Source organism: Balaenoptera physalus, assembly GCF_965194825.1.
Source record: "Balaenoptera physalus genome assembly, contig: SUPER_5_unloc_1, whole genome shotgun sequence".
Lineage (NCBI taxonomy): Eukaryota > Metazoa > Chordata > Mammalia > Artiodactyla > Balaenopteridae > Balaenoptera > Balaenoptera physalus.
Window position 1 is genome coordinate 432,489 of NW_028126538.1, and position 26,063 is coordinate 458,551.

The following is a 26,063-nucleotide window of genomic DNA, read 5'->3' on the forward strand; positions in this document are numbered from 1 at the left end:
CCTAAAAACATTCACATAGCCCTTCCCACTTTGTTCTTTTATCTAGTATTAGACAACTAACTAGTTTTTCTTGATTCAATTTGCATCAACATTTATTGACTAACTAATAAAAGCTCCAGGGATAAGAAATTAAGTAGACCACAATCCATTAAGTTATAATAAGCTACAGAGTTCTAAGGAAATTCAAATGAGGGCAGTTTGTTACACAACGAATATTATCATTTTGTTGCCTGTTAGTTTTATGGATAAGCTATGTGCTAAGACATAACGGCTTTTTAGCTGACAATTTTCTTCTTACTCTGACAATTAAGAAAAAAAATTTCTTAAGTGATACAACATTCTTAGCCTAAATTAAATGGAAGATACACTGTGTATTTTTTATTGTGGTAAGATATACATAACAAAAAGTTTAGCATTTTAGCCACTTTTAAGTGTACAGTTCTGGACATTAACATTCACATTGTTGTGCAAACATCACCACCTTCCATCTCAAGAACTTTTTCATCTTCTGAAACTGAAACTTTGTCTCCATTAAAACACTTACAGTCCATTACTCCCTTCCCCTGGCTCTTGGCAACCATCTAAATTATATTTTTAATAAGAAGAAAAAAGTGGGCTTCCCTGGTGGCGCAGTGGTTGAGAATCTGCCTGCCAATGCAGGGGACACGGGTTCGTGCCCTGGTCTGGGAAGATCCCGCGTGCCGCGGAGCAGCTGGGCCCGTGAGCCACAACTGCTGAGCCTGCGCGTCTGGAGCCTGTGCTCCGCAACAAGAGAGGCCGCGATGGTGAGAGGCCCGCGCACCGCGATGAGGAGTGGCCCCCACTTGCCACAACTGGAGAAAGCCCTCGCACAGAAACGAAGACCCAGCACAGCCATAGATAAATAAATAAAAAAAAAAAAAAAAAAAAAAAAAGAAAAAAGTAATTTCTTCTCCACCTGATGAATCTTCTTCAGGCCACACCCCCTCAGCCAATTGCAAACCTGCTGCAGACCTTTACAACACTCTACTCTTAGAGCTTCTCATTCAGAGCAGACTGTGATTTAAAGATATGAAATGATAAATATAGAATAAATTACATAAATTTTAATATTCAAAAAGTTAAGCAAACAAAATTTAATTCTTCTAAAAGAAGCATGGATATGTAATCAGAAGTAGAATCTATGTCACTGATGTAAAACAGTTATGATTCCAAAGAATCCTAGGGATCTATTGTCCATAAATTACAAGGGGCCACATGGTGCCCAAGGTCCTGTTGGAGCAGGAACTCAACATATCCCTCAACAAGTCCTCCACAGAGAGACTCTCCATTACATCTATTTTTACATGTTCAGGGTCTTTCAGAAATTTCAGTTTATCAGAGGGCACAGAGAAAATGAATTTGCTTTATTTAAAAATGCTGAGGCAATATAAACTATTGTGTTTGTTATAAAACAAAAATAAAATCAGTTGTATGTGACTTATTTATTCCTTAGACTTCACACTATTTAAAGGAATAATGGGAAGACATTTTCAATATTTCGCTACATTATAAAATTGTTTTACTTATTTCGTAAATTAGCCATGGACGGTGTATTCTGGAACGTCACATGTGGCTTACATTCAGTGGAAACATTTTCAAGTAACTTAGGAGGCTCTGGTTCTATACTTGATCTGACAGATGGGCAGCAACAGGCAGTAACTGGCATAATTCATACTCCGACAGACTGCTTTTCAATAAAGCACATACCCAGATGCTTTCCTCTCGTCGATATTGCTTCCAGTTCCTCCCGCCATCGCCGAACATCAGGAGGTAGCTGGTCACCCAGTCGGAGCTCCCGTATCCTCCCTGGGTGGCCACAGCTGTGACCTCCATTCTTTCTCCAAGGTCAATCTGCAGCCACTGGTATTTATTTGACACAAGGGGAGACCAGCCACCAGCTCCTTTTTGTGGGAATAAAAATAAGAAAACCGGTAAAGACAGAGAAATCTTTGAAATCTATATTAACCTGTAAGAATGGGGTCATAAATAAGATTTATGAAAATCATAGTTTCAAATTCTGCATTATATAATGCGCCTCATAATTATATAAACACACTCACATACACACACACAAACACAAAATAAAAACACAGGTTAAATGTAAATGGATGAAGCCTATATTAATTGTTTTGTTTCTTAGTTCATAACCCCTGACTCTCTGGTATTGGGGTGTCCCGCTAAGTGAAATTGCTTAATGTAATAGGTGGACAACTAAACACCATGCCATTACATCAGTGCTTGGAACTAGTGTCTTTATTGGCTTCAATGCATGACTTGCCATTTGTTGGACATAAACAAAGGGCAAACCTTCCTTTGTTGGAAAATAACAAACTTTCCTTTGTTGGAAAATAAAGCTAGAAAACCTTAATTCTGGATTCCCAGCATGAGGAAGTACCATGTTGAATGTTGGGATAACAAAGATGGCTATGGCATAGCCCTACACTCAAGGTGCTTACAGACTCATAGGAGAAGCAGACATTTCAAAGAACAATTTGAAATGCAATATGGGAGGGGTGGAGGTGAAAGTGATTTCTGTGCAGGGAGGGAGAGTTCTAAAAAGGTAGCAAGGAGGGTGAGAGAGAACCCAGAGGAAGTGAATGAGGAGGAGTTTCTCAGGTATTCAAGACAATAGGTGCAGAGTGGAAATTACTGTGCTTTGTCTTCTCCAGTGCCTGTGAGACACCGAAGAATTAGGGATACCTGTGAATGTATGATTGATATATCTTGTTCTTCTAGTTTAACAGAAACATGAGTTTTGAATTTGGATTTAGATGTCATATTAAATTTTCTGAATTTAAATTATTATGCAATATAAAAATTGGGAAACAGGTTTGAAATGCATTCTGGAACTGATATTTTGCTAATTATCCATGTCTAGAAAACACAGTGTCATGTAAACAGTCCCTAACACAAAAAAACTAGCTTTAAAAAAAATTTTCCCCATTGTCCTGACATCTCATTTGAGGCTCTCATAATAAGGTCTGACACTTTAGACAACATTTATTATCTTTTTTATTAGGGGCTATTATTAACATCCATGTCCTGTTTACAAAAGCTGTTACGACCAAGTACATGTCAGGAGGTGTGTGACATGGTTACAAGACAGCTCAAAGGAAAATGGAAGTGGAGCGCTTACATCAGGATGTGGAGGTGAAACTACCAAGTGGGCACATCTGTTGCTTCACTATGTCCTCCGCTAATGGCACTACGTGTATAACCCTTAGCAAAATTTAAAGCTTACAAATTCTTTAAAACTCAAATTCTTTCTAAGATTTCCTCATTTCCTGCAATCTTTATTCCAAAATTCCAAAATTTCCTCTCAACCACAAGCACAATGTCTTTTCCTTTGATCCACATCTTAAACATGCCACAACTCTGGCTGTTCTGTAATGCATTATTAAACTTTTTATTTTGAAATAATTTCAGATTTACAAACGAGTTGCAAAGATGGGATAGGGAGTTCCTGTCTACTTTTTACTCAGTGTGTCCTAATGTTAATATCTGACATCACCATGGTATTTTGATCAAAACTAAGCTATTAACACTGGTACAATGGTAACAAAACGACAAACTTTATTTTGATGTCTCCAGTATTTCCACTAACTAACTCCCTTTTTCTGTTCCAGAACCCCACATTGCATTTAGTCACCTTGTCTCCTTAGTGTCTTCCAACCTGTGATAGTTTTCAGTCTTTCTTTGTCTTTAATAACAAGATTGATCACCACCCAACACCTCCCTGCTACTTCTACTGATTTGTGCGAAGGTCCCATCTAATGTTTGATGAATGATAAGTCCTTCTGGGTTCTAGCTGAGGGTTAACTAACAGTCCCAAGTAACATTACTCTGCAACTGCCTGTAATTTTATAATAATTGCCAAAAGAAGTCAGAAATTAGGTGTTGGCTTTTAGCTGATCATTTTAACTTAAAGGTTCTACATTTGAAGTTTTATATGAATCAGTTTCAATCTCTGAGAAACTGCTAAATGTCCTGTATTCTTAGTATCAAGGTTGTAAAGAATGTACTGAAGATACTTCTTCTTTTTGCATTTCACAATCTTTCTCTGTCATCTTTCATCTCTCTTGAAGCGGGAAGTATCATCAACACGGGCACCACATGTACAGAAACGCAACAGAGTAAAAAGCGTCAGCATGCTTCCAGCATCTGCCCTGGGACCAGCCTCTCCCACAGATGCAGCCACGTCTCTGTCAGCCACTCTTCACCATCTGCAGGTAATCAACCTTGAACATTTCATATTCCTTACCTGTGGTGAGAAGGTGCTACTGGTATGCAAATTAAGCTATCTGATTAAGTAGGTACTCTGATAAAGTAATGAAACTGCAGAATTCCCTGTGCTGCAAAGCAATTCATTTCAGCTGGGTAACACAGCCACGGCGTAATCCCCAGACCCCTGTAGGGTGATGATGTTGAATTACTGTGCATTTGCCCATGCACGCAGTCCACTGGGGTAGATGCCCATTTTTCTAATGACTGGAAAAAGTGGGAAATGCACAAACATAACCTGAGGACTGTTAGGGAGCCCCGAACAGTTTTACTGACGGGTAAGGGAGATCACTGTTCTGTAATGGAAAACAAAACAAAATACACTGAAACAACATTAAAGTGGGTACGCTTGAGCACAGCCGCCCCACCAGCTCTTAGCTGCAGAGCAGTGGTTCTGAAACTGATCAGCCTGCATTATTCAATGTTGCAAATCTTCAGTAAATTCCCCCTGGGAACCAACACCCCCTGAAACAGAGCCCAGGGATTTGCAATTACTGTTTTGGAGTCACCAGTGCTGAACCCACAAGAAAGGCACTTGCCCTCCCACCCAGCTCTTCCCCTGACCACACCACAGACTGTCTTTTTCCATTGTCACCGTCCTGTCTCCTGCCTCAGCCCCTTAGTTGAATGAAGTGTCACAATTCATACAAAGGAAAACATGTCCAGAGGATCTGACTTGCACAGAACAAGGTTCCACAGCTTAGGACACTGAACACAAAACATCCCTCCCAGCAAAGTGTGATAGGTATGCTTTAGGGCTGCAATGAGAATTCAACAAGAAACTGTGTTAGAGCATCTAGCACAATACTTTCTCTCCCATACACGATCACAAGACGGGAGACAGTCATGGTGAAAGAGGAGTGACATCCAGAGTGTGGGGCATTGCAGTCTTTTCATTACTGAATGGCCCGTTACCTGCCACTTTATACTAGATAAAGGAGAGAAAATGAGGAAAGCCAAAACTTGTCACAAGCATGTGATGTGTTCAGGACCCTGCCAGATGCTCTAAGTGCTACCTCACAACTCCTCCATGCACCCGGCAAGTGGGACGGGTGTCACAGTCTCTGCTTTGCAGACAAGCAAAAAACAATCATTTTTGGTTGGGGTGAGGGTATTTTGTTAAAGCTTAGCTCCCTTTTCATTCTCTACCCCTTCTAAGAACATATCCCTGTGATGTGTCAGTTATTCAGTATTGTTTGCTCATCAATAGCAGACTGTCTTTTATAGTGATACACTGGCAGATATATTGGAAGGTTTCTGTCTCTAGTTATGCCTGCGTGATTGTTTCCCCCACCTTTCGCTGGCTCAGACACAGGCAGTGACTTGTGTCTTTGGGGAGAGGAAAGGCTGAACAGGAAACTCTCAGCGAGGGCCTTAATTATTCTGGTCACTGATCAAGATGAAAATGACCCCTGCCCCTGGTGGCCACGGGGCATGCACTGTCATAATGAGTGTCAGCTTTGTGCAGAGGGGGAAATTACCCAGAGGTGGAAATTACCCAGAGGTGAAAAGGAGAATAGCTCATGCCTTCTTCAAGTTGGAACAAGGTCCAGAGCAGAAAGATACCAAAGGGAGCAAAGTCAAGTGGGATAATCTGAAGTGAACAGACTAACCTATCTCCAGGGCATCTAAATGTCAAGCAAGTAAATGGCTACATTGAAACTGTAACCAAGGGAAGTTTCCCTCCAAGATCTTCATTACATTGTCTCAAATGGGAGCTCATCAAGCTCTGTGTATTTCTTTCCTCACTTCAATGCATCTTAATTCACAGAAAACTCATTCCAGATTCCAGGCGGTGCTGGGTGAGTGGGGAGAGGGTGAGATAAGCAGGAGTAACAGATGTTCCCAGGAAAAAGGGGCCATAGGGCAGCAGGCCCTGGGGATGCTCCCTGACCATCCCACTCAGAGATCTCTGGGATTTATATATTGGTGTTTTTGTCACAACCCTGCCTACATTGCTGAGGGAAATTTAAGCATTTGCTCCAGCTCTGATTTCTTAAGGAGCAATTCCAACTCTCTACATATACCATTTCTGGCTATCAGGATGTAAAAAATGCAGAAATCCTCCCTCTGGACCTGTCTAGGTAACCTCTGATTCCCTTTCTGCTGTGCTTCCTGCAGTCTGCTAGCAGCCTGAGCAGGAGACAACAGGTAGTTTTCCAAAAAGTGCATCCATAATGAAAAAATCACACAGAGCTGCCTAATTGTAAAACAGATTCCTCTACTAAATGCAGACATACCCAGTAATGGTTTTGTAAACAGACAATTTAAAATTAAATAAAAAATAAGTGTATACTTGTTAATTTGTGATTCAAATTAAATGCCAGTGATATTAAAGAAAAAAAGTACAGTGTGACTGTTCACACGTGACTCCCTTAAGTTCTGTGTGCAGTGTCCCGAGGGACAACTTTCAATGCCCTTGGCAATTAACATTCATCGCTGCAGCTCTTTCTGCATAAAATAAACAAAAATCCACTGCTACTGTGTGTTTTGTTTTGCTTCTCTCATAGACACTCCTGACCAAGTTTTAAAGAAACACACAGTAGCGAGGCATTCAGATCTGAGTTGATCTCAGGCTTTGCAGTTCTTATGTGTTTGAAGTTCTGTATTGACAAGACTATAAGATGATTTTGCTAATTTCTCACCTTAGAAATAAAATACGAATTGCCCAGCAAGCCTATAAACCATCCGAACATGTACTAAATACCTCATTCATGACTGAATAAAATGTATGACCAAGTTTATTTGTGCATCTCCCGGGAAATCTTCATGTTTAGGAGAGATGCAGCTCTGAGATCTGGTCTAATTCTATAAAAGCATCATTGTGCATCTTTCAGAGGCCCCCTGAGTTATTCAGAACAGATATGATTCCAGATCATTCTTGAGGCCACTCAGAATAGCTGCATCTCCCTCTGATATGTAGAGAACAGTGGGGAATCCAGGATGCCCAGAAAGGCAGGAGGCCAGGCGTTCTGCTCCAAGGCCCCCACCACTTCCCAGGGACACACCGTTACTCTTCTTAAGGCAAGAGCTCCTTTTTCTTTTTAATTAAATTCAGTGTAGGATCATGTCAGGAAATGCAAGGGTGAGATGCTTAGAAATAAAACCATGAGTACTAAATTATCCATCCATACTTGACTGCTCAGTTAACCAGAAGCCTTTGGAAAAAAAGTCCATTGATGGTAAAACTTACATTTTCTTTAGTGATGTTATGGAGCTGAATTCATTACAATTTGTAAGCACACTGTGAAAGCCTTGGATAAAAAGAGATATGTACAGACGAGCTGCTATACAAAATAGAGTGGTAAAATGAGAATGCAAAAAGGATAAGGTCTGAGCATCACAAAATGTAAATACTACTGACAAAGGTGCATTTTTTGGGGGGTAGGCATTCATCCCCAGCAAAGTATGGCATTATTTTGTGTCGAAGAAAAGCCTGCTCCACTGGATTTCCTTGGAGGAAACACGGCAACAAGGAAGAGTCTACTGCAAGGATCACAGGACAGAGAGAACAGGGAACCCCTGAAATACCATCTTCCAGTCAGCCCCTAGTCCAGAAGCTCCTCATTAATGTTCAGAGCAAAGGTGGGAGTAGCTGACCACAGAGTCCACTGAGATATTCCATTAGCCTTTGCCACTGGCTGTGGCCTTCCTGGACCAGTCTCTGTGCCACAAGTTAAACCAGAAGTTCAAGACTCCTGTGTGCTTTGGTCATTAGTGATCCCAGATGCCTCATGAAAGGTTGCTAATTGAACCTCACCCCTTTGGCAGGATTGAAGGTCACCTCACTTGGTACGTCTTTCATCAGTGACTCCAAACAAGAAAAAGGGAATATCCCTACAAGAGGCAATGTAATTGCATTGGATGAGTAAAGCAGTATGTAATGGGATAAAATATATCTCCATAGGGATGTCAATAATATTTATTAAAAGTGGAGTAAACAAAGACATCATGGTGTATGTCAAGGATACATACTGTTAAATAAATAATTTTCATGAACATTTTTGTATATTATACATGATATAAAAGTGATTACTTTGGAAAAGAACAGAGTAGAATTTGCTAGACAACTATTTTTGAATTTGGATAGTGCTTAGAAGGGCTTCCACATATCTTTTGGGAAGTTGCCAAGTACGTCATAGGCAGTACTTACTTTTGGAAAAATACTATGGCAAAATTGTGGCCACCATAAGATACTTACTGGGCAGATAATAAACACAGACATAATTTTGCAAGGATAAACTGTTGTGTTTTTCATTCCTCTCCGGTAAATCCTGTTAGCCGGTGATCATTATCCCATGAAGCCCTAGCGAAGCCAGGGAGGGCAAAGACCAACTAAGAAAATAGGAAACAGGACGTGTGCTGTCTCCCTCTTTGGCAGGAAGAAGAGATGGGAACCCAGACGATCGTGGGAAAGAGAGGAAATGGAGGAAGGGCAAAAGGTGGTGGGAGGGTGATTCAGACACCTTGCTCAGGAGCGAAGTCCCAGGGGGATCAGAAAAGTGAGAGGAATAAGCAAGCTGTGGAAAGGCTTTGTCTTGGCTTCCATTTGGAATTTTGGGAGATCACCTTGTAGGGGGCTGTGTAGTCATTACTAATGGTTGCCAACTATTTCCCTTCTTCTACCTTCCAGGCACTTGGAGGATTGCGATTTCCACACCCCCTGGTGGTTGGGTGGGGCTATGTGACCAGTTCTGGCCAACAAGCTCTGAGTGGAAGTGATAGGTTACTTCTGGACTAAACTGCCAGAACAAAACCATTTGACGATCTTTTTCCCCTTGGTATGGTGAACCAGACTGCCCACAGGCCATCAAAAGGGGGCACAGAAGTGAGATGAGAGTCTGACTGGATCTGAACAGAAGGTCAACTTGGCAAAGGCAAATTAAACCTGTAACCAAGGCTGCTCAGGCTGGAAACCAAATGAGACTCATGGTCAGGCTTCAGGGAGGCAAGAAGTGACATCGCAAAGATCCCGGAAGGGACAATGACCTGTTCCCTGGGAACACGGTCTTACCAAGAGGTAAATCCGCCACAGGCTTCAGGAGCAGGTGCCAAGTAACCCTCAGCGTTAAAAGCAGACAAACTCCCTTCAGCAGATAGCAAGGAGCTGAGCCCCAACGTGAGAAGCCCCACCATCCAGCTGCATGAGGGCACCAGCCCTTCTGTAAACCCAAACACTGTCTTGGAAAGAAGGAGGAACAAAGAAATCTGAGCATCCCTGGAAGATGCTCACCCATTCCAAAGAGTCCACTGAATTCAAAAGAGACTGAGGATTGCCTTATTCTGGGGGTAGTGCTATAATTTGGGCTACTTGGTAGAGAGAAATGACAACATTGCCTCCCTGAAGGTTGTTGACAACGCTGAAAAACACGTTTGGTTTGTTCTGGTTTGTCTCATCTAGCATCTTAGGTTCTATGGAGGTAACCTGGAGACTCCAGACCTTGAAAAGGACCATGGGAAAACCTGAGCAGATGAGTTCTGTGTGACAACTGTACAGCAGGGTCTGCACGAACCCTGGGATTTGGGGGCTTCTCCTCTCACATGCTACCATCAGGCTGTGATTTAATAAAGTTGCATGGTCACCAAGACAGTGCTCTGTGCTTTAGTACATGGGTGTATTTTACATGGATGCTATTACATTTGGCCTGTCCACTGCACTCAATACCCACAGTTGCATCTGCAGGATCATTTGTTAAGAAAAATCGGAAAAAGAATGTGTCTTGGCCCTAATAGGTCTAAAAACTTTTAGGAAGCACAGATAAACAGAATGAAAAATCTGACATCCAGAGGCAAAAATTCCCCAGTACATTCATATGCCTTTATAAAAATCTGGTTTGCAAGCCCTTTTATTGCCATCTGAATTGCTCAGACTAGTATTTGGGAATACTGACCAGTTCTACCAGGCACCTAGCCTGTGAATAAAAGATAGAAATACTGGAGAACTACGATTTTATGAAAAAATATGAGGGACAAGTTTATTATTATAAGATTTGCATCAAACATTTTTGATGTATTCAGTAATATTCTGATTTATATCAGGAGTTGATATACGTCTAGATATTTTAAATTATTATTCACTCTTTCCATTTTCTAACATTTCTTTGTAAAAAACAGTAAATTTTACATCATAGCTTATTTGGGATATTGCAGAGTCCAAATAATCAGACGTTCCAGGTTATAAGAAAATATTTAGTGTCTGATGCCCAGGCCTAAGCATTTTCTGCTAATCTAATCATGTGTATTTATTTCCTGCTAAAACCTGGAGTATTAACTTGTACTAGTAAATGTACTTCCTAAAGTGAGAAATAAATATCTTAAAGCTGAGAATTGTTGCTAATATGCTCAGCCATTAATTGTATTGGGAGCATTAGACAAAATCTTTCCTGGCTCCACCAACACATAAGTCTGTTGTGAGGAAATATGATCAATGTCTCAGTACGGGAAAGGTGAAGAATTACAAAGAGAAAAGAAAACATCCAGTCAGTTCAGCTTGTCTCCATCTACTTTCTGTTTACAATACACAATATAGTAATCTGATATGCCATTTTTGATCAAGTTAAATTTAAAGCAGTCTCATTTGCGCTGTCAGTGATCGAGTGGCTTGCCCCATTAGAGGGCGTGATTTTCAGCATCTGGGCCATGAATGGAGTTGTCCCTCTTTCTGGGGATGACTGTTTATGCAAGCACTTTGGGGGAACAAAAAAGGAGAACAAAATGTGTGTACACTTCCTCCTAATCAATCTCAATCAGCTCTGGCCAGACCACTCATCTCACCACCATGCCTGCGGTGACTAAAGAGAACACGTCACATGGCTAAAAAGAACACGTTATCCGGAGTTGGAAAGCAGCATCTGAAATGCTAAAGCCAGTTTCATGAAGGGTCACCTACAGTAACAATAATTGTAAAAACAAAAGGTTATTTCCACATGCAAGATCTAGAATGAAAGTCCAGCATGGTTTACTCTAAGGTAGTTTTTTTACTTTTGGTTTTGGTTTTTTAACTTTTGTTTTGAATAAACTTGGATAAACTGCATAAAGTTCCTTTAGGAGATTTTTGAGAAGAAAAAAATGAAGTCAATATTATAGCATGTTCTTATTTAGAATACACAGATTTCAGCAACCTTGATTTTATATGAGAAATATTAGGTCACTTGTAATTCTAGGAAATATCAATTTAATATTGATGGAAAGAAATTCAGCTAATAGGAATAGTCAAACCCAATTTGACTGTAAAGATGTAAAGCTTCAAGAACTTTACATTTTTAGCTAATGGCATCAATTTTCTTGAATAGGTATATGAATACATGTACGTGTCTGTGTTTTACCCCTTAAAAAAAATCCATCAGTTCTGAAAAATTATACATTCAGGCATTTCCAGTAATTTGTGTTTCTCTGTATAAAAAGGTAAGGTGTATGACCTCAGAGGGGATACTTTGTTAAATGTATTATCTGGAACCCAATCCCAGACTTCAAAATGGGAATGCTAGAGGAACCAGACTAGAAATTTCAAAAGTAAACTCCAGGAGCACTTAGTCCAATGTTGAGTGATGATACTAGCCCATTACTATCTCTACAATAACCAACAATTCCATTAGGGAGCTCACAGAAAACACTGGCAAACAGGTGGTAACATGCTCAGGAATCATGGTTTTCAAAGATGCAAGGTCTGCATCTCTCTGCTTTGGCCCACCTGTCCCTAGAAACGCCTGGATCCCTCCTAACTTCTCTGCTCATTCCTCTTAATATCCTTCGTAGACTTCTTTCTTCTATTTATTGCAAAGTCTTTTCTAAGAAATATTTTACTACTTTTCATAAATTAATAGAAAACAAAATAAATACATAAACTGCATAAGTAAAAAATATGTAAAAGAGAAAACATGAAATGTGCAATAAGTTCTAGTCAATTAATTAACATTTGTTATGTGTTGAATCAGTGAAGTACTTTAAAATCATCAAATGCCTTAAAGTTTGAATTATTTGGCTTTGGGGGGTTATACAGTGGGTCAAATTTATATATATGCACACACATACAATCAAAAATTATGTATAGACTATTCTCTTACTACCTTTATGTATCAGGTAGATGAATTGATCAGCTGCTATGTATAAAGTTCTTGGTGGAAGCTGTGATATTTGAGACATTTCTAATTCTTAATGAACATTCTAGAAGCGCAATGACTTATGGGCAAAATAAGAAACTAGGGATGTAAGACAGACCACCTTCTTTAAAACTTCCAAATACCACAACACAGACCAAGGAAATTTTAACCATACAATCAGGGAGTCTAACATGATTTTCCTCACTAGATCATACACAAAATATTCCAAAAAGCTAAAACTACTATATATGAAGAATCATCGCCCTCATTATATTCATCCACATTTCATACTATCCACATTTTACATCATAATAATATAAACTAAAGTGAACTAATATGTTCTCTAGCATTTACCAAGGCAAAGGAAATGTCAATAAAGACTCTGGGATGCTGGCTTTTAACAGAAAACACATATAGATAATCCTTCAGAAGGAATATTGATAAATTGTGCTGTCTAAAGCATGCTTTAGAAATGGGTCTGAAATCAGGTGGTAATATCTAGGGATATTTAGTGAAATGTACACTATATGCAATCAGAGTAGCAACAACCATTAAAAAGAAACCCTCATCAGTTGATTGCCACTCTTAAAATAATTAATTTAAATTTGCAAAGAGAGTAGTTTAAATATAAAAGATAAGCTTTGTACTTACCATTTTATAATGATGGCTTATAATATTCTGAGTTATTATTTTTTTAATTAAATATAATGGAAATAAGTTCATCTTAAGCTTCAGGATTTTCCCTTCTAATGTTTATAAACTTCCCAGTGCCACCATATTGATAGCACTGGAGGCCTGAATCATAAAGATACTCTACACATGCAAATTAGAAACACAACACACAAGCCCCTCGGGCCTCTTTAAACTAATTAAATATGGCTTACTTAGTTTTTACAATTTTAGGGAAACCACTGGAAAGTTTAGATGTTAAGCTGATATTAGAATAACCACCAGACCGAAAATGGGTAATTTGATAACTGATCTTATTGAAATCTGGTTTCAATGAGAATATATTTTTACTGGGGTGCTAAAAATGATTATGAATGATGCTTTGAGGAGTAAATATCTGGCCACAAAATGCTTTTTCCTGGGAAAAGACCATGAAGCTGGACAATTAATGGACATGCCTTCCCATCCTGAGCTCATTGAATTTCTTCACCTGTGTTCTTACTCTTCCCTGCCAATCTATTTGATCACTTACTAGGTTCCCAAATTTGATCCTTAAGGACACAGTAAAGCTCAAGCTAGACTTTAACTCTGATCTTAGAAATGTCAAAGAAAGGGAGGAAAACACTCAATTCCTTAGTATTATCTCCAGAATTTACAGCAGTGCGTTTACATGGGACACAGTTAATTTTAACTTTTACTTTCTGAATTAATCTTTCATTTAAAAAATCTATCCCTTAAAACAGTAGCAAAACAAAAGCAGAAATAGAGACACAGACGTAGAGAACAAACGTATGGATACCAAGGGGGAAAGGGGTGGGGTGGGAGGAATTAGGAGACTGGGATTGACATATATACATTATTGATACTATGTATAAAATAGACAACTGATGGGAACATACTGTATAGCACAGGGAGCTCTACCTAATGCACTGTGGTGACCTAAGTGGGAGGGAAGTCCAAAAGGGAGGGGATATCTGTACGGGTGTGGCTGATTCATTTTGTTGTGCAGTGGAGGCTAACACAACATTGTCAAGCAACCCTACTCCAATAAAAGTTAATCAAAAAAAGTAGCAAAGCATTTGAATTTGAAGTGTATGTATTCACTTATTTAATCCACTGAATTAGTATTTGTGCAATAGAAGAGGTAATTCACTGGACAACATTCAAGTAGCAAAAATGGACCTTTCCAAAAAGTAAGTCATTAACTCCCTTCCCACTAATAGGAAGGGAATCTTTATTTTCAGTGGCAGCCTTCACCTGGTCTCCTCCCAGGCCAAGTCCTGGGAATGGAGTCATTTTCCCATGACATCCTTTGGCAGCCTCACATCTCGCAAACATCACGCGGTGGCCTGTTCAGTTTTCCCCAGTGGCTGCAGCACTGGCTCCTTCTTGTGTTGTTGTAGTTATTCATGACCAGCGCACTTGACTAGTCACCCTTCTGTCGCCGGTCCTAAAACTAAAAAGGGATGATAACCCCGGAAAAAATCTAGACTCCAATAATTCCCTTCTCATAAATCTTATTGATGATCATTTGCTGGCAATCAACAGGGAAGGAAGATATCAAAACAAACCAAAAAATGGATCATAAGCAAGAAGAAAGCTAGCAGAGGAATACTAGCAGATATGATGAACCTGCTGCTTTCTTCAGTTTCATTCATTAAACTCAATATAATTAAGTTTTGACCTATAAGAAGGAATATGAACTAAAAATGAATATAATTCTCTCTGGGAAAGAATCAGCGTGGATTGACAAGAAGACAGCTGCAGACTCACCGTCTCTGCGATTAAGGCTTGCGAAGCCAGGGCCGTGGCTGCTGGACCGCTCTGAGGAGCTGCTGAAGGAAGCCCGGGGCAGGGCAGACGCCAGAGGAGCGTCACAGCTATCTGGGGGGAAACACCACGTGCGGGTTAATACACTGAGTAAAGCTTTCCTGTCCTCTCTTCCTCTCTTCTTCCTTCCCTTTTACTTTCCTTTCCTTCCTATTTCCCTGCCACCCTCCCTTCTCTTCTTCCTTAATTTCCTTTCTTTTTACTTAACAGGCTAGGAAAATGCTAGAGCCTGTGGCAAACATCAGTCTTGATCAGAGGTGTGTTAGTAAACGTTGAACAACAGGCTCTTAAGGAAAATTAAAAACCCTGATTGGCAGCATTTGCCACTTTCCATGGTGTAAATACTCCTACCATGGCCAATTCAAAGCTATCAACGTGATGTCACTGACCAGGAAGTTGGAAAAAGAATCATTATATAGTATTTTCACCACGCAGACACAAGGTATGTAAATCACCTCAAGAGCACTGATAACAGCAAGATGACATAAAATAAAGTAGGAAGTGGTGAGTTTTCAGAATGTATTACTTTTGTTTTAATATGATTTAATTAATTATGTTTATATAATTTAATTTTTAATAATGATTGTATTCTCATGCAAAATTCATGAAAAGTTAATGATTGGCTCTTGCTAGCTGCTAAAAATTGGTTCCAGCACATCACTCCTAAATGGGAAAATATTAAAAGTATTTCCTTGAAAATCAGAAAGAACACTTTCACAGACACCACTGTTTCTATTGAACATTGCACTGAAAGTCCTATCAGTACGTAAGAGAAAATTTAAAAATTAAACGCACAAAATTGGATAAAAAAGAGCAACCATTATCGTTTCCAGATGATACGATTATGGAGGTAGAAATTCTGAAAGTCATTGGCTAGCTTAACAATTCATTATACAAAAGCTGATAGTATTTCTAAACTTATCCATAGTTAGAAATTAAATAGAATAGCAAATACTAACAAAACATATAAAGTAGCTAAGAATGAATCTTACAGAATTTGCAGGACATTTATGGAGATTATTATAAAAATTGTATTGAAAGACATTAAAGAAAAACTACATAAATTCAGACTACAATGATTGCAAATAGGAAGACTACTTTTAAGGTACTGGTTTTCCCTAGCTTGATCTAAAGATTCATTAGAAGTTCAATCAAAGCTCAAGAGGGTTTTTCACAGAACTTGAAGCAGTGAACCACACAGCTCAGGGGTTCTTAACATGTGGTACAAATATGATATAGGGGGTCTGTTGAGATGAATAGAAAAAAATTACATCTTTATTTTCACTAACCTCTAGCTAAAATTTAGCATATTCTTCAGTCACAAATGTAGACAAACCAGACTATATTCACCAGTGCCCGTGCATATGTTACCAACATAAGTTACAGATATTTTAATAGCAATCGTTGTCACAGACATCTAGAAATATTGTTTATGGTCCCCTTTACTTCAAAATAACAGTATTTATTAAAGTCACCACTAGATCTTGTTTTTGAATGCGCTAATAACTAAGAAGACACTATGTTACAATTTCTAGTACATTGATATCAGCATTTCAATGTAACTATTTACTTTGTAACCCTATGTATACATTTTATGCATTTACAAGCATTGCTGTGAGAAGGAGTCAGGCTTCAGCAAAGTGCCCGAAGGGTCCTTGGCAAAAGGAAGAGCAAAGAAGCACCCGTTGTGAGTGTGTGCACTGCAAGTACAAAGCTGTTGAGACATTACTGGGGCATTATTAGCCATTCAGAAAATTCCAGAAGATTGGGATCATCCACAATCCACAGTCAGCTGTGCTAACTCGAATGTTAACGTGACAATTTCTCAGGGGACAATTTCTCTGCCTGTTGAGCAGACCAGGCCTGCATCATTCCCCCTTTAGGTAAAGGGGTCCCAGGGATCTAAGTAACCTGCTCAAAGTCACAGAGCTGGTTGAGGGTAAATGAAGATTATCTCCATCAACTGTTTAGCTTGGGAAGCCTGCTCCTTTCCCAGCCTCCCCCAACCCCCCCAGCAGGGCTTCCTTTCTGAGTCTCCCCAGATGCTCCCCACTCAGTCCCCTCTGCTCACATCTTTCTCATCTCACCGTATTGGGGTCTCTCCTTTCTGGGTTGGAAACAGTGAGGACCAAGTGTAGATTCTGGAGCCAGACAGGGTGTGGGCATGACATTTACCAAGCTGCCTACTCTTGGGAAGTCACTGGCCCTCCCTAAGCCTCAGTTACCTCATCTGTACAATGAGGATGTCACACAACTGAATCACACAACTGGACAAAGGGGAATCACACAATTCATAGGGTTTCTATGAGGATTAATAGTGTTTGCTCTTATTATTTTCAGTATGGTAAGACAAGTCATCACATAAGCTTCTTCAAAATATTCTATAAGGACGTTTTCCCTATAGAGAGATATAGAAGGCAGCATTCAACGTTCCAAGCCATATTCTCATTTTTTATTCTTTCCTCAAAAGAAGGCATATGAATCTTAGCCTTTAAAAAAAAAAAAAAAAAAGAGTAAGATGTACTTGCTCTTATGAAGTCATCTTTGCCTTTGAGAAACAATTTTAAAAGTGATCATTTTCTTTAAAACCCTAATTGGTTGTTCCAATTCACTTCCACACAGTCAAATTTGAGAATGCACGTGATCAAAAAACGTGACCACGTCCAATAAGGTACTTGGAAAAGAGCTGCTCTGTGTTTGGACAGTGTTTTCTGTACATTCACTGTGTTTTTAACTAAATTACATTCAAGTAAGGTGAAGTCTCAGATGCCACCCAAAAATCTCCTAAACCATTGTTTTCAATCTGAAATGTCTATATTTTATACTACGATTCCTGGAGCCAAAATTGTTAAGACACAATTTAATTTTCTTTTTCTGGAATCATTAAAAAATATTTGATTTCCACTGAATATTATTCTTATCAATAGTCTGATACATACTATTTCTATCCAAAAAAAAAAAAGATGAATCCTGAAATGCTTCAAAGCTACAACAATTATTCATAAATAATTGTTTTTAACAAACGAGATGGCAAAACAACTGAAAAGTACAACTATTTACCACTTAGGGGGAAAATGAGGTGAGTACAAGTAATAATCTTGTAAGAATTAACAAATGAAAATAGACAGATAATATTACAGTTCAATAGGCTAAAGCAAGTTTATTTCTCTTCATAATAACACTCATATTAAGAAGAAATTATTCTATGAAATAATCTCAGTTTTGAAATGCACTTATTCCTTCAAAAGTTCAAATGTACTCAGAAGCTCAAATGTTCTCAGAAAAGCTTAGGAACTCTAAAGGGAAACTGATGATCCATTGTAACGTGTCTTGTGGAAAATACAGACACACCGTAATTGTTCATGATTTATGTGTGATTCAGATCAGAGTGCTCAGAGCATCCTTGTGTGCATGCTTCTAGAATAAGTTCTTATGTATTAAATGAGCAAACATTGTCTCAGTAGTTGTACCTATTGTAACATCATTTTAATCAATAGCCTATTGTTTGTCCTGCCAACAGAACAGCTTTATACTGAAATTATTAAACAATATTTCAGCTTCTGTTTTTAAAAATTATATATATATTCTTTTCTCCAGGTAAAATCTTAGCAATTTGGAACTTCCCATAGCTGGGGAAAACATAGTTGCCTTAATCCTCTCAATCTAAGTGACACTATCTGAGTGTTTTCCAGACCCTTGACCTCCTCCTAAAACTACTTAAATCTACCCCCTCCATAAATAAAAAACAGTCCCAAACAAATCTCTTTGGATTACTACAGCTCCTTGGTGATGCATGCTCTTAGTTTCTTCAGAACTTTCAAATCCAGTTTATACACAACTGTATATAAATGGCATCTTTTCAATATGCATTATGTTCTAAAGTAGACTAAAAATTCCTCAGCAAAGAAAATGTCACTTTACTGAATTCATTGATGAGCTCTAGTAGTTATCTGGTAGCACCTTTAGGATTTTCTATGTCTAATATCATATCATCTGCAAACAGTGACAGTTTTACTTCTTTCTTTTCCAATTTAGATTCCTTTTCTTTTTCTTCTCTGTTTGCCACAGCTAGGACTTCCAAAACTATGTTGAACAAAAGTGGTGAGACTGGACATCCTTGTCTTGCTCCTGATCTTAGAGGACATGCTTTTAGATTTTCACTGTTGAGTATGATGTTAGCTGTAGGTTAGTTGTATATGGTCTATATTATTTTGAAATATGTTCCCTCTAGGACCCTTTCTGGAGAGTCTTTAATCATAAATAGGTGTTGAATTTTGTCAAAAGCTTTTTCTGCATCTATTGAGATGATCATATGGTTTTTATTCTTTAACTTGTGGTGGTGTATCACAGCCATTGATTTGCAGATACTGAAAAATCCTTGCATCCCTAGGATAAATCCCACTTGATCATAGTGTATGATCCTTTTAATGTACTGTTGGATTTGGATTGCTAGTATTTTGTTGAGGACAGATGAATGGATAAAGAAGATGTGCTACATATATACAATGGGATATTACTCAGCCATTAAAAAGAATGAAATAATGCCATTTGCAGCAACATGGATGGACCTGGAGATTATCATACTAAGTGAAATAAGTCAGACGGAGAAAGACAAATATCTATTAAAAAATTTGAAACAATAATTCAAATAATTATTTTAATAATATAATACTAACCTTCCAAAACAGAAAGCACAAAGTCCAGAGGGCTTCCCTGGTGAATTCTGCCAAACATTTAAGGAAGAAATCATGCCATGTCTCCATAATCCCTTTTAGAAGATAGAAACAGAGGAATACTTTTTAACTTATTCTATGAGGCTAATAGTACCATAATACCAAAACCAATCACAGATATTACAAGAAAAGAAACCTACAGACCAATATTTCTCATGAACACAGATGCAAAATCCTCAACAAAATATTAGCCATCAAATCCAACAATGTATAAGAAGAATTACAGGGAATTCCCTGGCAGTCCAGTGGTTAGGACTCCATGCTTCCACTGCAGGGGGCCCGGGTTCAATCCCTGGTGAGGGAACTAGGATCTCACAAGCCACACGGTGTGGCCAAAAACAAAATAATAAAGTAAAATAAAATAAAAATTTTAACAGATTTTTAAAAAATAGAAGAAGAATTACATACTGAAACAAGTGGAATTTGTCCCAGGTATTCAGGGCTGGTTCAACATTCAAAAATCAGTTTATGTAATCCATCACATCCACAAGCTAACAAAGAAAAATCACATGGTGCTATCGATAGATGAAGAAAAGCATCTGACAAAATCCAACACCCATCCATGGTAAAAACTCTTGGTAAACTAGGAATAGAGTTGAACTTTCACAAATTGATAAAGAATATCTACCGAAAACTTACAGCTAACACCACACTTAATGGTGAGAAACTGGAAACTTTCCCCACTAAGATCAAGACTAGGCAAAGATTTTCCCTCTCACCACTCCTTTTCCACATCCTACTAGAAGTCTTAGTTAATGCAATTAGACAAGAAAAGGAAATAGAAGGGATACAGATTAGGAAAGAAATGTCTTTGTTATGGATGACAAGATCATCTATGCAAAAACTCCTGGAACTAATAAGTGGTTATAGCAAGGTCACAGGATACAAGGTTAAAATACAAAAGTCAATTGTTTTTCTATATACCAGCAATGATCAAGTGGAATTAGGAATCTGAAACACTATGCTATTTACATTAGCACCTAAAAAATATAAAATACTTAGGTATAAATCTAACAAAATATGCATGAGATCTATATGAGGAAAACTACAAAACTCTGAGGAATTAATCGAGGAAGAACTAAATAAATGGAGAGATACTCCATGTTCATGGACAATACTCAATATTGTCAAGATTTCAGTTTTTCCCAATCTGATCTATAGATTCAAGGCAATCTCAATCAAAATTCAAGCAAGTTATTTTGTGGATATCAACAAACTGATTCTAAAGTTTATGTGGTAAAGCAAAAGACCCAGAATAGCCAAAACAATATTGAAGAAGAACAGAGTGGTAGGAATGACACTACCTGATTTCAAGACTTACCATAAAGGTACAGTAATTAAGACAGTGTATTGGCAAAAGAACTGACAAATAGATCAGTGAAACAGAACAGAGAGCCCTGAAGTAGACCTACACAAATATAATCAATTGACCTTTGACAAAGTAGCGAAGGCAATACAATAGAGCAAAGATAGTCTTTTCAATAAGTGGTAATGGAACAAATGGACTTCCATAAGCAAAAACATGAATCTAGACACAGACTTTTTACCCCTCACAAAAATTAATTCAAAATGGTTCACAGATCTAACTGTAAAGCACAAAACTATAAAACTCCTTGAAGATAACATAGGAGAAAATCTAGATGAACTTGTGTTCTGCAAAGACTTTGTAGATACAAAGCCACGATCCATGAAGAAAAGAACTGATAAGATGGACTTTATTAAAATTAAAAATTTCTGCCCTGAAAAAGACAGTCAAGAGAATGAAAACACAAGCCATAGGATGGGAGAAAATATTTGCAAAATACACATCGAACAAATGACTTTTATCCAAAATATGCAAAGAACTCAAACTTACCAATAAGAAAACAAACAACTCCAATTAAAAAATGGTCCTAAGCTGACTTTAACAGACACTTCACCGAAGAAGATATACAGATGAGAAAGAAGCATATGAAAAGATGCTCCACATCATACGTCTTCAGAGAAATGCACATTAAAACAACAATGAGATACCACTACACTCCTATGAAAATGGTCAAAATCTGGAACACTAATGACACCAAATGCTGGCAAGGATGTAGAGCAACAGGAACTCTCATTGGTGGTGGGAATGCAAAATGGTGCAGCCTTTTTGGAAGACTGTTTGGCCGGTTCTTACAAAACTAAACGTATTCCTACATGCAATCCAAAATCTGTTCCTTGGTATTTACCCAAAGGGGTTGAAAACTTATGTCTACACAAAAACAGGCACAAAAATGTTTATAGCAGCTTTAGTCATTAAACGTCAACACTTGGAAGCAACCAAGACACCTTTAGTAGGGAATGGATAAACAAACTGTGGTACATCCATATAGTGGAACATTAGTAATAAAAAGAAATGATCCATCAAGCCATGAAAAGACACAGAAGAAACCCAAATGCATATTACTAAGTGAAAGAAGCCAGTCTTTAAAGGCTACATACCATACGATTCTAGCTATATGATATTCTGGAAAAAACAGAAGTGTGAAGCCAGTAAAATGATCAGTGGTTGCCAGTGTTTAGATGGGAGAGAGGAATGAATAAGAGGAACACAAGGGATTTTAAGAGCAGTGAAACTATTCTGTATAATAATATAATGCTGGATACATGTCATTATACATTTGTCCAAACCCACAGAATGTACAACACCGAGAGTGAAACATCAACTATGGACTTGGGGTGACTATCATGTGTCAGCACAGGTTCACCAATTGTAAACTAAAAAAAGTATCAATACCACTCTGGAGAAGGATGCTGGTAATGGCAGAGGCTAAGCATGTGTGAGGGAAGGGGGTATATGGGAAATCTCTGTACTTTCTGCTCAATTTTACGTAAACCTAAAACTGCTCAAAAAATAAAGTTTATTTTTAAAAAAGGGCAGGGTGGCTTTCTCTTTATCAACTACCCTGAGTATTCACTTAAAAATAAGTGCTATGATTTAAATAACTTACTGAGAAAGAAGAGAAACTTTCAGGGTTTTTTCCCCCCAGTTATACATCCTGGAGCCCATTTATAAAACTTAGTTCTATCCCTTCATGGTTTTAAAATTGTGCAAGGGTGTGTGACTCTACCAGCCTTCAGAGGAATCAAATATCTGGAGGGAGAATGGCTGTAGTTTTTCATGGATTGTCCTGCTTCAGCACCCTAAGCAGACAAGGATTTAGACCTGTTTTAAAGGTCAATTTTAATTATCCCAATTATTATTCACTCATGACTGCTGAAAAATTATACTCGACAAAAGGAACAGATTCCCAGTGGTGGGAGTGTTTCTAAAATTATAACTTGTGGCAGTTTAATGAATCATACTGCTTCTCATACAGGAACAGCACTTTTTTTTTTTTTTAAAGAACCACTATTTATCTTTATTTCTTCAGCTTCTATCACAGTGCCTGGCACATGGTAAGCATTTGATAAATGTTTGCTGAATTAAATTGATCACAAGTCCGAGAGCAACTTTCTTAAATCTCCATATCTAAGTTATATTTCAACCCTGACATATATTGAGCTTAAAACATTGAAACAGCCAAGTTCATCCTAAAAGAAAAATCATGCGGTCTTAACTTCCAGGCTGGGTGTGGGGTAGGTATGTGATAGTGGGACCCAGGAAAATATAGATAGAGAAGAGGGGTTCTCACTAATAGGAAGGGACTGCCAATGAAGTATTCATTTCAGAAGGCATTCTCATTCCTGCTTAAACAGGGCATGTCAGTAAAATTCAGCAATCCAACACACTCAGATATTTTTCAAAAATAATTCACAAATGGAAAGATGAGAACATGTCTGTGTTAGAAGTAACATGTCTAGATTTATCAAGATTGTATAATTTTGTGCAATGAAATTCAGGGGAGAAATAGACACAGCAGTTTTTCAGACACTGATACCCAAGGGGCAATTCCCCATCCCTGCCCCTGAAATTCTGATTAAGTGAGAGGAGTTATTTGTGTACTTAAGGCAGACACATTCTGTTCTTCAGAGAAGAAAATGTACAACACTCGGGACAGGAGCTGAGAGATCTCTGCAGTGGATGAAAACCTCAACTGTGCCAGGAGAGACCCTCAACGTGGCCACCAGGAGTGTGCACTAAATTGCAGTTTTCATATGAGTAGCCCTGGTATCTGTATTATGTTCTGTGGTTATTAAACCAGAATTGGAGAGTTGGGCAGTGTAAAAGACATACTTTCAAAAATCTGAAGCCCTATCACGCTAGTGCCCAGAAAGATGCACTTGGGAAACTCAGCTGTTGACTCATATTAGTATTGATATTACTTTAGATATTTAGTTTAAAAAGACTTTCACTATCCATAGCTCATTAACTGGAAAACTTCCTTGCTTGTATATAAATCTGAAATATCCATTTAAGGGGCAAAGTCTAATATTCCACACAACTTACTCAAATTGTTGAAATAGTCACAGAGCAATGAAATATGCGGTTTTGGGGTGACGTCAGTATCATGATAGTGTGAATCGTTCCTTTTTTCTCTCTCTCCTTTGATTTACAACTATTAGGACGTCCATAACCAGAAAAAAAAAAAAAAGCAAAAGCACCTATCCACAGCATACAACGACATCCAAGAGATCCATCCACCTGTGCATCCAAAGTGGGTGGGTTGGACCATGGAGTAGGTAGCAGGGGTTGAGGTAAGTGGCTGCAGAGCTGGTGGCAGGAGGCTGTGACAGCACAGAAGGCGGCTGCTGTTCTGGCAGCGAGCCAGCACCACCTTTCTGGCAGAGGAGCTGGAGGATGAAGGCAGTGACTGGAAGTCTGCCCAGCCACGTGTGTTACAGCTGGCGGGACCAGTTGCTCTCTCTGAGGAGAGACTGCAGTGAATGGGCAGAGGGAAAGGAAAGGTAAGTAGACAGACAAAGAGAACTGAAGTAAAATGTCTCCTGCTGTCTGCCCCTGGAGGCAAGGGGACCGACCACCCTAGGACCCCTGGGACACCGCCCCCATCCCAACTTGAGGATACCTCTACCAGGCCATGGACACCCACAAAGCCCCAAGTGCTAAGTACACACACCTCCCCCCTGCGCCCACATTCTGCCACCACGCATTGTTTTTGTTGTTGTTTTTGTTTTGTTTTGTTTTAACTGTGTGGGTTCCCAATCTTAGAAGCCGCTAGTTAACGCTGGTAAGAGAAACCAAAAACTTGTGCCATAGCGCCACCTTCTGGAAAGGAAAGCTCCTAACTACCGACCTGTTGCATTCTTAGGATCAAAGTAAACAAAGTCTTAACTAAATAAAAATGGTGTTCCATTTTTTATTTAGGGAATCATGGTAATACGGTATCACAAAAAAAAGAAAGACAATTTTCCAGTAGCCAAACCCAAAGGTATGGAATATTGTGCTCTAACTGATAAAGAGTTTTAAATAGCTGTTACGAAGAAATTCAATGGAAAACTCATAAAGGCAATGCAATGATATTAGGAATGAAAATAACAAGCAGAAGGAATACTTTACCAAAGAGATTAAAATTCTAAAAAAGGATCTGACAGATTTCTGGAGCTGAAGAACTCAAATGAGATAAAGAATGCATTACAATGCACTGGAAATAGAGCAAATCAGGTGGAAGAGGAATTAGCAAGCTCAAGGATAGAAATATAGAAATAATTCAGGTGGAAGAAAAGAGAGAGCTAAGATTTTTAAAAAGTGAAGCCTATGAGAAATATCTGATTCTATTGGAAAGGGAAACGTAAGAATAATGGGCATCCCAGAAGGAGAAGAGAGTGGGAAGGGGACAGAGTTTATTTAAAGAAATAAGAGCTGAGAAATTCCCAAATCTGGGGAAGGGATGAATATACAGATCCACGAAGCTAACAGAATATCTTGTTATCTCATCACAGAAAGACCTCCAAGACACATTTTAATGAAGCTGTCAAAATTCAATTATAAAGAAGCAATTTTAAATGCAGGCAGGGGGAAAAAAAAAAGACAGCAACCTACAGAGGTACCCCCATTAGGCTACAGTAGATTTCTCAGCAGAAACTTTGAAGGTCAGGAGATAGATAGTGGAATGACATATTCAAAATATTGAAAGATAAAAATTTCCATCTAAGACTATGTGGCAGTTATCCTTCAGATATAAAGGAGAATTAAAGCCTTTCCCAGACAAACTAAAGCTGAGGGAGTTTACCACCACTAGACCTGCCTTATGAGAAATGTTGAAAGGAGCTCTTCAAGCTGAAACAAAAAGACAAAAGTACACAAAACTCTGATTAAGATGATAAATACTCATAATTAGAATACTGTAAATCTTTTCTAGAACAGTATATTAAATTCTTAACTATAATATAATGGTTAAAGGAAAAGAGCATTAAAAATAGCTATAGATACTACAACTTGGTAATGAAATCACAGCATAGAGATCATTTCTAACATTAAAAATATAAAAGGGGAAGAGTAAGCAGATGA

At 38.4% G+C, this 26,063-nt stretch overlaps 1 protein-coding gene across 3 annotated transcripts in view; it reads right to left on the bottom strand.

The window, feature by feature from the left end:
- The window catches only part of LOC309662161 (contactin-associated protein-like 3), a 100,301-nt gene that overhangs the window by 40,590 nt on the left and 33,648 nt on the right, over positions 1-26,063 (bottom strand). For 2 of the 3 annotated variants that reach the window (XR_014264551.1, XM_082478867.1), the window contains 2 exons: positions 14,844-14,954; positions 1,207-1,922 (listed from right to left, as the gene is read on the bottom strand). Coding sequence is in view for 2 of the 3 variants with exons in the window: in XM_082478867.1 (XP_082334993.1) it covers positions 1,642-1,922; positions 14,844-14,954 (392 nt within the window). In the remaining variant the exon portion in view is untranslated. Of the gene's footprint in view, positions 1-1,206; positions 1,923-14,843; positions 14,955-26,063 lie in introns of those variants that run through there. The other variant, XM_082478868.1, reaches the window with a different exon arrangement.